At 37.2% G+C, this 14888-nt stretch overlaps 1 protein-coding gene across 2 annotated transcripts in view; it reads right to left on the bottom strand.

The window, feature by feature from the left end:
• Positions 1–11657: 11657 nt before the first annotated feature.
• TNKS2 (tankyrase 2) overlaps positions 11658–14888 on the bottom strand; it is a 58809-nt gene continuing 55578 nt past the window's right edge. Inside the window, exons 25-27 of one of the 2 annotated variants that reach the window (XM_072625141.1) lie at positions 14025–14211; positions 12724–12880; positions 11658–12429 (exon numbers count right to left, since the gene is read on the bottom strand). In XM_072625141.1, coding sequence (XP_072481242.1) covers positions 12367–12429; positions 12724–12880; positions 14025–14211 — 407 coding nt within the window. In that variant the 3' untranslated portion in view covers positions 11658–12366. The remainder of the gene's footprint in view (positions 12430–12723; positions 12881–14024; positions 14212–14888) is intronic. The other variant, XM_072625144.1, reaches the window with a different exon arrangement.

Below are 14888 nucleotides of genomic sequence, written 5' to 3'. Positions count from 1 at the left end.
GTCACACAGCTAGTTAATGGTGGGGCTGAAGCTACAGAATGTCACATAGTTTATTCGCAAGTCTGCCTACCTTACCTGATTAGGAGGTGGCCACTTTTCTGGTCAGACCCATAACTAGGGTAGTGGCAATCAGGATTTTGTACCAGGATGCTGAATTTAGAAGGCACTGACTGCACCTGTAGTCATTCAGCAATGTGGAAACAATAACACTTAACATCTAGTTAGGAAAAAAAATTAGTTACAACCAAAAGTTATCAGATGGTACACTGGGGTGAGTTCCTTTCCTGATGAGCTCCCCTTCTCTCGCTCTTTAGTGGCTTCTCCAGCAGCGACTTTGTGCTAGAGGCTTTGAGTGCCTCCTAATGGGGTGGTGTTCTGAATTTTCTTCCGTACTCCTACCCCTCAACACTCTGGTCTTGGAACAATTTGTGGTACTTTCTCTAGGTGCAGCAGTTGCTAGTTATGTCTCTGCTTCTGAAGTTTCATGGTCAGATACTTATCAGTTTCCCTTACAGCTGCTCCTCATCCTAAGCAGCAACATATACAAAAACTGCACCTTTTCATTTACATACAATATGTATTACTATATATAAGACATATATTCTCATTTGCATAGATATATTATTAATAAACACACAATTTTAAAGTTGGAGATCCCGATGACGGCCATTTGAAGTTCTGAACATTTTCTTGTTTGTAAGTAAAAAAAAAGGAGGTATGAGGGGGAAGCTCTGTGCAAGGATACTGGGAGCATTTGGAGATAAAATGGGAATGTAGTGCCCCTTGAGGCTCTGTTCATCTTCTTCTTTCCTCTCAACAGTCTTTCCTTAGGTGACCTTATTCACTCCCATGGACCCAAATGTCTGCATGCTATTCACAAATCTATATCTTCACCTTCAGTCTCTCTCCAGAACTCATTTCATATTGTTATCTATTGGACCTCTCCACTTGGATGTCCCTGTGACACCTAAAACTCAACATTTTGAAAAACCAAACTAATCATCTTTCCCCCATCCCACTCCTCTACCACAAATCTATCAGTTCTCTGATCTTCATTATTTCTTTGGATGGCACTTGTCACCTAGGACAGCCTGAAACTTCTAAGTCATTTTTGTTCTTCCTCCCAAATTTCCCACATACAATCAACTGAAAGAACTTATACTTCCCCTCCTCTCTACTGTCACTTAAACCACCCTGGTTCTTGTCAATCAGCAAGTATTTATGAAATGGCTACTATGAGCCAGGCACTGGGGATGGACATACAAAGAATTAAACAATCCATTCTTTGCAAGTAACTAACATTCTAAGGAGGGAGATAGATTCCACATGAAAATACACACAGTATAAATACAAAGTTAATAAAAGTATATGGTTATTAGATAGTTAATTAAAAGTAATTTTGTGGAGGAGTGTACTAGTAATTGGGGGGATCAGGAATGACTTGATGCTAAAGATTAAACTTCATCTTAAAGCAAGAGAGAGGAACTGTATGAAATAGAGGGAGTACAGAAGGTAGAACTTTCCAGGTATATGATAGGGTCAGCAAAAAGGAACAGAGATGTGAAGTGTTAATGTGTAAGGAACAAAAAAAGTCAATTTGGTTGGATTTGAGGGGGGCACAATAAGGCTGGGAAGATAGGTTCTGGTCAGGTTCTGTACATCTTTATTTTATTTTATTTGGAAGGGGGTTGAATTTATTTAGGAAGAAAATGAGTTCTTTTTTGGATACATTAAGTTAAGGATTCCTATAGTTCATCCTGTTTGAAATATTTAATAAGCAGGTGGAGAGTCACAATTGAAATTCAGGAGAAAGAATTGATCTTAATCTAATATATCCCTTTACAAATCATTTCATCAACTGTGAGACTTTTGAAATTCCCCCTTTTTGTAAATTCATTTGTTTTCAGTTTTCAACAATCACTTCTATAAATTTAACATTTTCTCTCCCTTCCTCTCTCCTCCCTCCTCAAGGTGGCATGCAATCTTATATGGGTTCTACAGATACATTCTTATTAGACACATTTTCACAGTAGTCATGTTGCATAGAAGAATTAAAACAAATGGAAGAAATCATGAGAAAAATGAAATTCCCCTTCTTGACATCTGAAAGTCTGACATTTGGTTGTATAATAGGTTTTTTTTGGCACATCTTTAAAATCTAAACAGAAGCTATTTTATCTTTGAGGCAATAGAAAACTATTGGAGTTGGCTAAAGAGAAGAATCTGTTTTAGGAAAATTACCGATAAAAGTTATATATAAAAAAAAATTACTTTGACATCAGTGATTAGGATAGATTTGAGTGGGGGTGTGTTAGAGGCAGGATTTGAATTCAGATCTTCCAGACTCTGAGGTCAGCTCTTTATTTACTACCCAATACTATCTATCTTTCATATGACATAATACCATAGCTATTAGAATATAATTTTCTGGAGGTCAGGACATGTTCTTTATTGTATTGATGTAATAATAGTGCTTTACATAAGGCCTTTGGTTTAGTAGGTACTTAGTAAGTAATTATGTGTGAATTATGTGTGTTAAATTGAATGGAATTACAATACATAATACACTGTATATGCTAGGTCCATAAGCAAATTGGCTTGAAAGAAACTTGATTAAATTCCAGTAGCTTTTATTAGAAAAATGAATGGTTGAAACAATACTCATGGTTATTAATGGTTTCTAAAATGAATGGTGGATTCAATTAATTTTCTCATTTGTAAAATAGGATTGACCCAAATGACCTCTACGGTCCTTTCTAGCTTAGATAATCTATGATTCTGTGAATTAATTTGGAAAAACAAAACAAAAAACCTCTCTTGAACTGGTTTGTAGATCTTCTATTCAAATTTATTTCATTTATGGAAGACACCCCAAATGCAGAAAGATTTCCCCTCTCCTCCAGTCACCTCATTCTTCACTGGGGTAGGGCTGTTTTCTGGACATTCAAGATGTGTTCAAGCTTGGCACATGGTGCAGCTTGAAGGTCATCCTAGTTTGGGTAGAGCAATTTACAGTAGTCACATCCCAAATAATGATAATCCAAAGAAGCAAGAGGTGGGTTGTTTGAGGCAATCAGGTCCATAATAAGAGCAGCTAACACGAGGGGTCACTAGAAATCAGGGACCAGAGGCAGAAATCCAAAATCTAAAAGTGTTGGTCAGCAATGTGGCAGACTCAATTATATCAAAAGGAAAAAACAGGAAAATACAGTCTAAATCCAGGTAAAAGTTCAAGAGACAGGGTGTCCAAACAGGTTTGAACTCATATAATAAGGTATTATTTCGATTTGACTGACCTTTTTGAGTTCCAGCATTTGGGGATAATCCTATCCAACTTCTTGCTCTGAATGCCTTTCAGAACAAAGCAACTGTCCCTGCATTTGATTTGACAAAAAAGTGCTCATAATAACGAAAGCAATAGTGGGTCTAAAGATAACCTTTAGGCATGGTAATATGAGATAGTTCTGCTGTCTCAAAGAACAAAGGTAAGGAAACCTGTCACCTTAGCAGTGGGAAAAGGACCTTTCAGACAATACAGATAATTCTCAGATGCCAAAGTAAACTTCTAAAATCTAAATCTCTAATATAAAATCATTAGCATTCTATAGTAAAATAAACTTCCATTTTCAAATAAACTTTAAAATTTGAAAATGAAAATGTCCAAATTGTTTTCCATTGAGGAAAGGAGTCTCTAAACTTTTAGAAGAGAGGTTCTTAAACTTTTTTTGTTACAGCCTTTTTTGGGCAGTCTGGTGATGCTTATAGATCAACTCCTCAGAATAAAATTTTTTAAATGCATAAAATACATAGGATTACAAGGAAAACAAACTACAATTAGTCTCTTCACATCACAGGCTTAGGGGTACTGCGCCCCCATCATCCCCAGATCTGCAAAATCTATGTAAAATCTTTTGACTAACTCTTTGTAACAGAGAAGTCTTGAGTTTTTATTTTCTTTTACGGGGTGTCTACAGTACCTTATCGTAAAATTTGGGTTAAGTATTTGGTCATAGGTTCTGTGTCCTCTGCTTGCCTTGGAGTGTTGGATGAAGTTTCTGAAAAACTCCCTAAAATTTCCAATTTAATTTCTTATGACCCTAAATATATCAAAACCTCAACAGGGAAAGTTGTGATGTGGAAGAGATAACTGTACATTGAAATAGCTATTATAGTTTTTTTTTTTTAAAGTTCATAGATCCCAGGCTAAGAACTCCTATAGGACAGCTAATTAGAATTTTAAAGGTAAGAACATTCTGATTTTCATTTCCAAAGTAAATAGTAGGACTTAATAGCAGTTTCTTCTAGACTAATACATACCTCAAAGCCTACTAAAGGGTAACAAATTATTTTCAGGTCTCAAGTATACAGAAATACTAAAATGAATCTCTGTGCTGTGTTGGACTCAGAAAAACACAAAGGAATTATTTTATATTTGCTGAAGCACTAATATTGGCAAGTGGACTCATAGGTTCATGGCTGGAAGAATAGGGTTTTGCCAAGACAGGGGATCTGAGGATTTGGCATTTTTGAATTTGGTTCCACTAAAGGCCTACTTTGCTGTCTCATCATGTCATCAAGGTGACCCCAGGAGCTCTTGAAGTCTATGTCTCACAGGTATCACCAAATTGGAAAGGCTTCAGTTTGGGCTTGGTGATATTCTACCCATTGGTTTTCCAGGGACCAGACATCACTGGGTCAGTCACATGATGAAGAAACTCAGAGAAATGATGGACCCTGATGAAGGTTATAAGGTAAAATAATGACAGATCTGGGACTGTAATAGCTAATGATAATATCTAGCATTTATACAGTGCTTGAAGTTTTAGAAGCACTTTACATGCATTATCCCATTTGAATCTCACAACAGACCTCCTCCCAGAGCTCATCTCAGAGACTCTGTTTAAAGTGGGTCCCCAAGACAGTCATTTCATTATTTCCTACCCAGCTAATTAAAAACATCTTTTGTGCTTAGAATTCAGGAGGGGGATAATGGTACTATTAGTTTATCAGGTGGTTTTTCATTCCACCAAGTTCTTTTTTCTTTTAGGGCAAGATGTAGCTGCACCTTTATCAATTTTGTACCTCTGGAGGTACTTCATTTAGTTCCCCATCCCAGAAAATCTTGGGAGATGAAGATTCCTTGTTTAAGGAGCTCACCCAGCCCAGAAACTTTTTTTTTATTCTCAGCTGGGGCTTTTATCTCCATATATATCTCCATATTTTTCATTAATGTGTCTCACAATTGAGGACTGTCAAAGTACAACAGTTCTTGTCTGCCCTGAAAACTGCTTCTCCAAAGTCTACTGTAGGATGCTTACTCCTGAAAGCTTATTTAAACTTCCTCTGCTGTCCTACTGCAGAGTTTTCATAAGAAACCATCAAGTAGAGGATAACATTATTGATGAGAGGACAGTGATACTTTTTAAACTACCACCAACATGGAAAAAACTAGTATGTCCCCCCACCCTTTACCCCCTCAGTTCCCAGGAAGCCAACAAGAGGAGCTGTGAAACCACAACACAAATGTGATGTGTCAGGGCAATATGCAAATGCGTGCATGGCTCCCAAGCCCTAATCCCATCAAGAATGCAGAAGATGTTAATTTGACCATCTTTCACAGCTCATAAATCTACCCGCTCCACAGCCAGGCTACGAGATGCCATGAAGTAGACCCTCTGTCAGGCTGGCAGCCCCAGTCTAGCAGCCTTGGCTTCTGCCTCAGCAAAGACTAATAAAGAGCTTTGTACTGTGGGGCTCCAGAGAGGCTTCTCACATTTGGATACAATGGAACAAAACAGTATGCAATGGGAACGTCTGATTATCTGAACTGGTGGTCTCCCCTGGGCTGCATTCTGTACACTGAGCGATGGATTTCACATTCATTTGCCAGTCTTCCCATGCTGATGGACCGATCTTGCTTTGGAACAATCACCCCAAAGACTCCTGAAGGATTAGTTTATTGAGTCCCTGCCTATAAATACAAATTGAGCAAAGTTCCTTTTGGATGACAAAGCTAGCCTTTTTGTATGAAAACTTCAGCTATATTTATTTCTAGCCACATGAACTCTGACTTTCTTCTGGGGTAAGAGCATAAACACTTTCTTCATTTGGAATCAAGGATTTTTTTCATTCACCCTGAATCACTTACATTGGTTTCCCTCATATGTACATGGGTTGAATGAGTAAATACTGACATAGCTTCAACTTCTGATTGCTGTCTAACGCAGAATTTGAGTCCCTAAAATCTCTTCAAAATGCATTCTGATTAGGAATTTTAAGTACAAGCATCATGCATGCACAGAATTCAGGAGGGGAAATCTGGAACAACTAGTTGATTAAGTGGCTTTTGAACCCTCCTCCCCTACTCCACGGTTCTTAGCAACTTCAGGGCAAGATGAAGACTGAGATTTGAGGAGGGAGCCTGCTGCGTGTGCTCGTGAAGGAACTTTTCCCAGTAGTTAATACCTTGGTAGAGGAAGAACTTCACCACAGGAATGCTCTTTACACAGATGAGATCATAAGTCCAATCAACAAATCACACTTTCTGCAAATTGAGTTCTAGAACATCAAAGCTGTAAAACACCTTAAAGACCCTCTGGTTCAACCTCCTTTCCTCATCCTTCTGCATTTACAAGAGGAAGGATCAGGACATAAGTGACATGCTCAATCAGTCTGTAGCAGAGTAGGGACAAGGACCTGGTTCCTTTGCTTTCCTAGCTATTTCTTTCCATTTGAACTTTTTTGCTTTTCAACTTTTTTTAGAAGCAGCCAATTTTACTTAAATTTTAGACTTACTTCATTCAGAGATTGATTTACATTTTCTAACTCATTTTCAGGTGTACATGGTACAAGCTGGGTGAAGCCTACAAGTTGGGATCTCAGTAACAGGGATTGTGCTGCATGATGTAGTTTCTAAGTATAGTTCCAAGTACTGATCAGAGAGTTAAAGGAAACACTCTTTGACACTTCATTGATTTATGGATCAAAGAATGCAAGTTCATTTGTATTTTCAAACAGCAGAACGGTGTGATGGGTGCAAAATCCAGAGAAGCTTTAGGCTCCATGTAAGGAAAAAAGTCTCTCGACAGTAGTCACAGCTGCCCAATGAGAACTGCTGGCATTCCTGGTAGCTAGATGCCTCAGGAAGTAGTGGACTGCCTATCACTAAGGCTCTTCAAAGCAACGGTTGAATGTCCACTTCCTACAAACATTAAAGGAAGGCTGCTTTAAAAGTATGGATTGGACTATGTGATATCTCTGTTGCTAATAACAATTCTTTAGCATTTTACTATTACAGTGTCTCTCTGGGGCTCAAGTAATCAATAAAGTAACAAAAATTTATTAAATACCCATTGCCCTAAGTGCGGGGATACAAATAAAAAATATGAAACGATTGTTACTTTGATTGGTTGTTGTCCTTTGTTCTTGAAGAGGACCAAACATGATCAAGGGACAGTGTGCCCGACTGTGGCTGATCAATTCAATGACTTTGGAAGACTCTATCACAGGTCGGGCACAAACAGTTCATATGAACATCTGGAGTGGAGCTGCCTCTAAATCTGTGCACCTCATGTTTCTTTTGAGCTTCTTCAATTCTGTTGGAGGGTCCTGTGCCAGTGTCTCCCATGTCTCCAAATTCCAAAGTGCTCCAGAGAGGTCTTGAGAGTATCCTTGTTTTGCTTCTCCTGACCTCTCTGTGAGCACTTCCCTTGTGTTGAGTTCTCTGTAATAAAACAGTCTTTCAAGCAAACATATTTCTGCCATTCCATCATTGGTGTTGCACTTTGTGCAGTAGAATTTGAATGCTTGGCAGTTCAGCTACCTAGTGCACACAGGGGATAAACAGGTGGGTGTCACATAAGGGCTTACTGAAAGAATGGGGTGGGTAATTGCAGATGACCATTTCTTGGATATGATAAAGGGATAGGTTGGGCCAGATTATTTCCAAAGTCCCTTTCAACTCTGAGATACTGGAATTGAACTTACAGCTTTACAGGAATTTCCTCTACAACCTGCTTGACAGATTCTGTTTGAAGACCTCCAGGAATTGGCAGTTTGTTACATTTCAGGGCAGTTCATTCCATTTTGAAAAAGTTCTAATTTCTACAAAGTTTGTTTCCAGAAAGCTTAAATTTGCCTCTAGAATTCTCTTATTCTGCCCTCTGGGGTAAGGCAGTACAAACTTCCCCATGATACCTTCACTTAGAAGACAGTGCTCATGTCTTGTGTTTCAACCAATTCATCTATCTGTTCATCTCCAATACCCTGACTCTCTTGTGTACCCTTCTTGGCCAAAGCCCTGAACTGAACACAACCAGATGTGGTCTAACGAGGTTAGAGCATGGTGAAGTTATCCTCTTCTTGTTCTGGAGAGCACATCTCTCAGAGCATATTAACTCATAATGAATTTCTAGTCATGAAGACTCCCAAATATTTTACCTCATGGTATTTAGCCATACCTTCTCCCATTTTATACTTGTGCAGGTAATACCTTAAACCCATTGTAGGTCTTTATATTTATTCCTTATCAAAAGTTTATCATATTAGATTAGGCCCTATGTTCTAGCCTGTTGAGTTTTGCATCCTGTCATCTGTTTTAGGCACAAAACTTCATGCTATTTATAATTTCAATAAGTATGTTATCCATGATAGAAATGTTGGATGTTATAAGGCAAAGCCTTTGTACAGTCCACTTGAGACCTAGATCCATAGATAATGACTGCTGGGGTCCAGTCCTCAGTTCTAAATTCTATCATATTACTGAAATGGAAAAAAAAAATAACACTGATTATAAGCTACATTCAGGTTTTATACCTAACAGGTTTGTCTATATTTAGAAAAATACAAGGTATTCTCTTGTTCTAATGATGCAGGGCACAGAGGTGGAGGGTGTGGTTAGTAGGTATAGGTCTCAATCAATATTATCTACAAACTTGATTAAATGTTTGAAATGCATAATCTTTGTGGAAGTAATTTTGAAAATAGTCATTTATAAACGTGTCCAAAAATTAGAAAGATTCTGACAAGTGCTGTCAAGGAAAGAAAAAATTGAAACACAGTGCTTGTTATAATTTTCATTTGGCAACTGGTTAAGTTATATATGTATACACACATATATTAAAAGTATAGGTATATGTATGTATAAGCAATTATTTGCACAAAGAATTAAGATTTTCTACAGTGATATGCAATACAACAACATAACTGTATAAAGGTTGCCTTTGATTTAGCTTCTATATAGATGAACTTTGAGATTTACTGTTTTTTGCTTCACATTCGTACAGCATTTTAAGTGTACGTATCTTTTCCCTAACTTTTGAAGTAGGGGGTAAAAAATTTTTTGCAGATGAAGAAACTGAGATGCAGAGTGGTTAAGTGTCCCAAGATGAACAGCTTGTACACAGAAGGTGAAGATTTGAGCCCAGGCCTCCTAGCTCTGTACTATACCATTGTGAACATTAGTTTTCTGAGAGTAACTAAATTGGCGTGATTAAAATATTCAAAATTCCATCACTTTAGCTTATAGAAAGAGCCCTGGATTTAGTGGTACGAAACAGATTCAAATATTGGCCCTACTAACTGCTGTATGTCTTTAGTTAATTAACTTCTTCTGGGTTCAATTTCTTCATCTGTAAAATGAGGTTAGACTAGAATTCAAACTTCACAGAACAAATCTCCTTGACAAAAAGATTTGTTCTATAAAACTTGGACTTAATCAAAAGGTTGAATCCAAGGACCTAGAAAGCCACACGTGACCTCAAGGCCACAGGTTCCCCCCATCCCTGGACTAGGTCCCTTTCATCTTTAAGTTCTAAAAGCCCTAAATAAGTTTTGGGATGCATCATTCCTCTCTGGCAGATTTAGAACCATGCTACATTACTCTGAAAGTGTAGTTGAATGTAATTTTCATCCATCTTCTCGAGGATGATTTGATATACCATTCTGACAATTACTCAAAAATACCAGTGAACAAAATTGTTTATTTCATGTTAAATGGGGTACGGAATGTGAGACAGTACATGTAAAACACCTTAGGGATGAGTTAGGTAGCACTAACTGCACAAGAGGTTTAAATTCACCTCGGAAAGAGTCACCAAACAATGATAAAATCCCACGTTCAGAACATAAGGCATGTCATGCATAAACCTAAAACAAAAACTATTTGAAAAAAATGTTTCCATGCTAAAATATTGAACAAGATACAATTATTCATGGGAAATGACACATCAGAATTAAGTAATATAACATTACTGTAAACCTGGCATGACAATCAATTCCAGAATCACTCAGGGTGAGTAATACGGGACAAATGTTGGCAGAAAAAGTACCTAAATATAAGCCTCTTTTAACTCATCTCAATATACCTAATCAGAAAATTGGGAAGAATTGGTAGACAGTTTTCTTTCTGACCCTGAAAGACTATACAAAATTGGCACACTTACTGGTATTCAAAAGAGTAATTTTAGGATTATATCTGCAATTATTAGAGTGCCATCTAAAAATATTTCAAAAATCACAACTTGCCTTCTTAAATAAAGCCAATAATATCAAGCAATTAAAAAACACCCCAGACATATCTGGACTCCATTTTTCTCAGGAGAGTATCCATGATTTTCTATAACTATTTACAGTAATTCACTGCAAACAATGAATTCAGAAATTAATACAGAATCAAGGTAAACTGGAACAGAGGGTACAAAATCAGAAATGCCCTCAAGTAGCAAACACCTTTAATGGGCAAACTTTCTTCCTTCATATCTGAGGGACAGAAAGATTTAAAAAAGTGATTGGAGATGGGCACACAATGTAATGCAACACTTCTGTACCAAGATTCTTAAGCACGCTTCAATGAACAGACAGCCCATCATTTTCTGCAATAGCTGCCAACATGAAGGAAGACCATGTTAACTCATGGTGTTCTACCTGGGCTTTACCCTGCTAAGTCTGGCTCCAGCCAGGCAGCTGTTCTTCCCCGTGGAGCTGTATGGGAAGCAGAAGTACCAGTTTCACTGCATTTAGGACAGAAATGACAGCAGAGAACTGGGACTACTGTAGGGCCTGTAAAGAATTTACTTGTTATGCATGTAGACCGCCACGATGATAATGGAGAGGCAGACAAAAAAAGGTAATTAAAAAACACAGAACAAACAAAATATCAAAACTAAAAATCTAATGGCCCACCTAAAATATACTTTGTGGTCGTTTGCTATACTACCACACTGTATGTTTACTGAACCCTGCCAGACTGACTGTAAGGTCCATGCATGCAGAGACAATATCTTACTTAGCTTTGTGTCTCTCCTGGTGCCTAACAAAGTATTTTGCACATAATAGGCACTTAACAGACTGTTGCTAAATGAAGGAGGGGTTTCCAATGGACTCAAGGTATATAGAAAAGTTTGGGATTCACCCAGTGGAAAAAATCCTCCAGAAATTCACTATTTACAATCAAAGAAGAAATTAACTATATAGACAGATTTTAGTTACTAAAAATTATGAGCAAGTTGCTCTAGATTTCCACATAATGATGTAAAAAAAATTTCTACCGTGAAACCAAGGTTGCCCCATTAGCAAACTGGTACCTATTGCAGCCACAGCTCTTTGGAATATGTGTTTGATATACACAAAGTAACCATTAAACAAAAACCTCTCTTGGATATTTAGTAATTCCTTTAATTGGAAAGATTTTCAAAGTGTGCTGGATACTTCCATAATTAAAAAACTGAATCTGGCAAATAAATCATCCCCAACTGACTGAAGTTACTGTTAATAAATTCAGCTATCTTGCCAACAAAGCCTCTGGAATTGAGTGAAAAGTCTCTCTATTGTACAAGATCAAATACAGATGAGCAATACATTTGAAAAACACTTTGTACAAGGTTGCAATTCTGAAACAGTAGATTTATATTACAAAGCAATGTAAATAAATACAAGGCTAGTACAAAAGCTCTTATTTACAGTTTTACAAATGACATTGTATTCAGTGTAAATGTTGTGTCTGAAAGAACACAGTATTAGTAAGACAAGTTCCTGTTGAGGACATTACACAGTTTCTGCTAAATTCAATGCATAATGTAAAAAGGTTCAAGTTACCTGTTTATAATTTAGTACAGACAAACCCAGTTTTACCTGGAATGGCATCTGTTAAAGTGCTGAAAAACAGGAAGTATTTAGAAAACACTGTACATTATTAAAGCTTTATCAAGTCAGAATGTTAAACTTCATTCACATTTTTTTATACCACATCTGTGGCCAACAGAATTTTTCAGCAAAGAGTAAAACTGAGAGGTCACCAGCTGCTTAGATGAGGTCATGCTGAGCATAGCTGTCTTCATAAAAACCAAACCAAAACAGCCCTTCACTTATCTATCCCTCAGCTATCGCTTCAGGCTTCACAATCTGGTAAGTAATCAAATACTCTGGATAAGCCTGAAAAAAAGAGAAAGAGAAATATTTAACAGTAAAACTTATTTTTTCTCTCTAAACATCCAGATCATATTTATTAAGATTTCTGATCCTACTGGAGACATCACTGTCACAGGGACTAAGCAGCATGACACTATACTTTGATGAGTTCACTAAATACAGACATAAGCTAAATTTTATTAAAGTTTAGAAAATATCATAATTTTAAAAAATACAGTTTGTCAATAAGACATCACAATGGACTTTAAAAAGTCTACTTCTCAAATACTTTTTGAAGATGTGATAAAGAATTGTTACCTGTTCTCCTCTATAAATAACATATTCTGCTAATGCCAGGCCATTAACACTAGGTCGACCTGTGACTGAATGGTGTCCAGGAGGAGAATGAGCCATCTTCATTGCACTGAACTGCAGGAAAGACTTCCCTAATGTTACCCGGCAAAACAGTAATTGCCTGTGTTGGAAAGGAAAGAAGAAAAAATTCAAAAGAGCAAGTCTTTTAGGAATAACTCATACCTTCTACTTTTATAACATTTTGTGCTTGTCAAAAGAATGGCTCTAATCTGTTATTTCATTTCAGTCTCAAGACAATTCTCATGAGGTAAGCACGGCATTAATGACAATCTTTCAAACACAAAAGGGAAATAGAATTTCTCCTCCCAAAATAATGTGTCACTTTTCCTAGCTATATCTGCAGCAGTCAAATAGTTTTTCAGAGATGAATCTTGTCACCTCCTTTTTATCCCTGCAAAAGCTTTATAGAACAGGGACTATTGGGGAGCTATTTTCCTTTTGTACAGGAGGGTTTGACAACTAATCTGTCTCTTCTATTACACTAGTGTAAACTTCAGACCCTCTGCTCATAGCCATAGGCTTAAAAGCTCTCTGCTTAAGCTTCCCACCTGGGATCCTGCTACTTACTACTCAATCCTTTATAAATTCTACTCCTTGAAAAATCATACCCATTTGGCTACTCCATGAATTCAAGTACCAACTTCTGCAAGCATTTATTAATCACTCAAGTAACACCAAACAGAATGAATGAAGGTATAGTAGAAAGAATAGTGGGTCTGGAGTCAGAGGTTCTGGCTATGATATGTATATGATCTTGGGTGAATTGCTTACTCTTAACTTTACAGTTTCTTCATTTATAAAATAAGAAGTTTAAAACTAAATGATCTCTATGATCTATGATCCTATAAAGGATGGCTCTTCCCCCTGCTGGGACTGTTTTGCCTATTTATTTTGCTAAGCAAAAGTTCTAGTATTTTTTGTAACCTATTGGATTGACTGCTAGAATTTTTTCTTTTAGCAAGGCACTTAATACATGACTATTTTTTTTAGGAGAAAAATAGATTTTAACTCATATAAGCAATGAGGGGAAAAGGCAGATGAGTTCTCAGGATGTCTTTCTTATGGTTATCTAAATCTACCCTCCTACTTAAATGGCTTTCTACTAAGCAAAACCCATACATGTTATTCAAGACACTCCTAATCTAGAAAACCCTCTCCATATACTAGAAACTATGCTAATGCTTTTTTTGGGAATATTTTTTCCAAAACAGAACCAAGCAGATGGGTGTAAATAAATGACTTACCTGTGGCAAACGTAACAAGATCTATCTTTGTGAACCGGACACCCGGTGCCACCTCCAATTCCATATACATACTGATTGCTTTTGGAAGAGTTCTCAGCAAAGTAAATTCCAGCTCCAAACATCCCACCTATATAGGCATGTCTTTCATCAAAACCTTTATGAATAATTGCATTCACAAATGGAGAACCTAAAATAAAGTTTTTGATATGGATGAGGCACAGTCACAAGTCTAATTCATCTCTCTGATATTACTGAATCCAATCAATCTTTTCTGTGACTCCATGGACTTATTGGCAGAACAGGCAATATACATAGCAATTTTTCTTATGCCCTGATCTTTTTTTATTCTGTTTCTCTTGGTTTGTTCTACCTTTCCATCCCAGATCCACACTATCAATGTGGTACATTTTCTTTAAACCCTGAATACCACCTTTTCCCTCCTGTGGCCTCTCACTTGCTTCACAGGGCCAACCAGTGTAGGCCCTAAGCCAAAAGGGAAGTAGGTAGTGGATCAGGGCCAGGGAGTGGGGTGATAGGGTGGGCAGAACAACTACAGCAGCTGCACAGCTAATTGATTCATCAACAAACTGTGTCTATCTTCATATGGAGAGGTAAAGAGAATGCTGTGGATTCCACTTTAGAGAATTACTGATGAACAGAACCAACTATTTATTTGAATTAGTAAGAGAAAACCAAGACCATCTGTGCATTTTTACATGTAAATATCACTCAATATGATCAGTAAATCAAGTCAATAAATATTCTGCTTGAGTTCTGTGTTAGGTACTAGGCCTAGTGATGATATAAAATAGGACTCTGAGTTTTGGCAACTGAATGCCATTTAGATTTCAGTTTCTTTGCTTA

Source organism: Notamacropus eugenii, chromosome 1 (assembly GCF_028372415.1).
Source record: "Notamacropus eugenii isolate mMacEug1 chromosome 1, mMacEug1.pri_v2, whole genome shotgun sequence".
Taxonomy (NCBI): domain Eukaryota; kingdom Metazoa; phylum Chordata; class Mammalia; order Diprotodontia; family Macropodidae; genus Notamacropus; species Notamacropus eugenii.
This window is presented reverse-complemented; position numbering and strand designations above follow the sequence as displayed.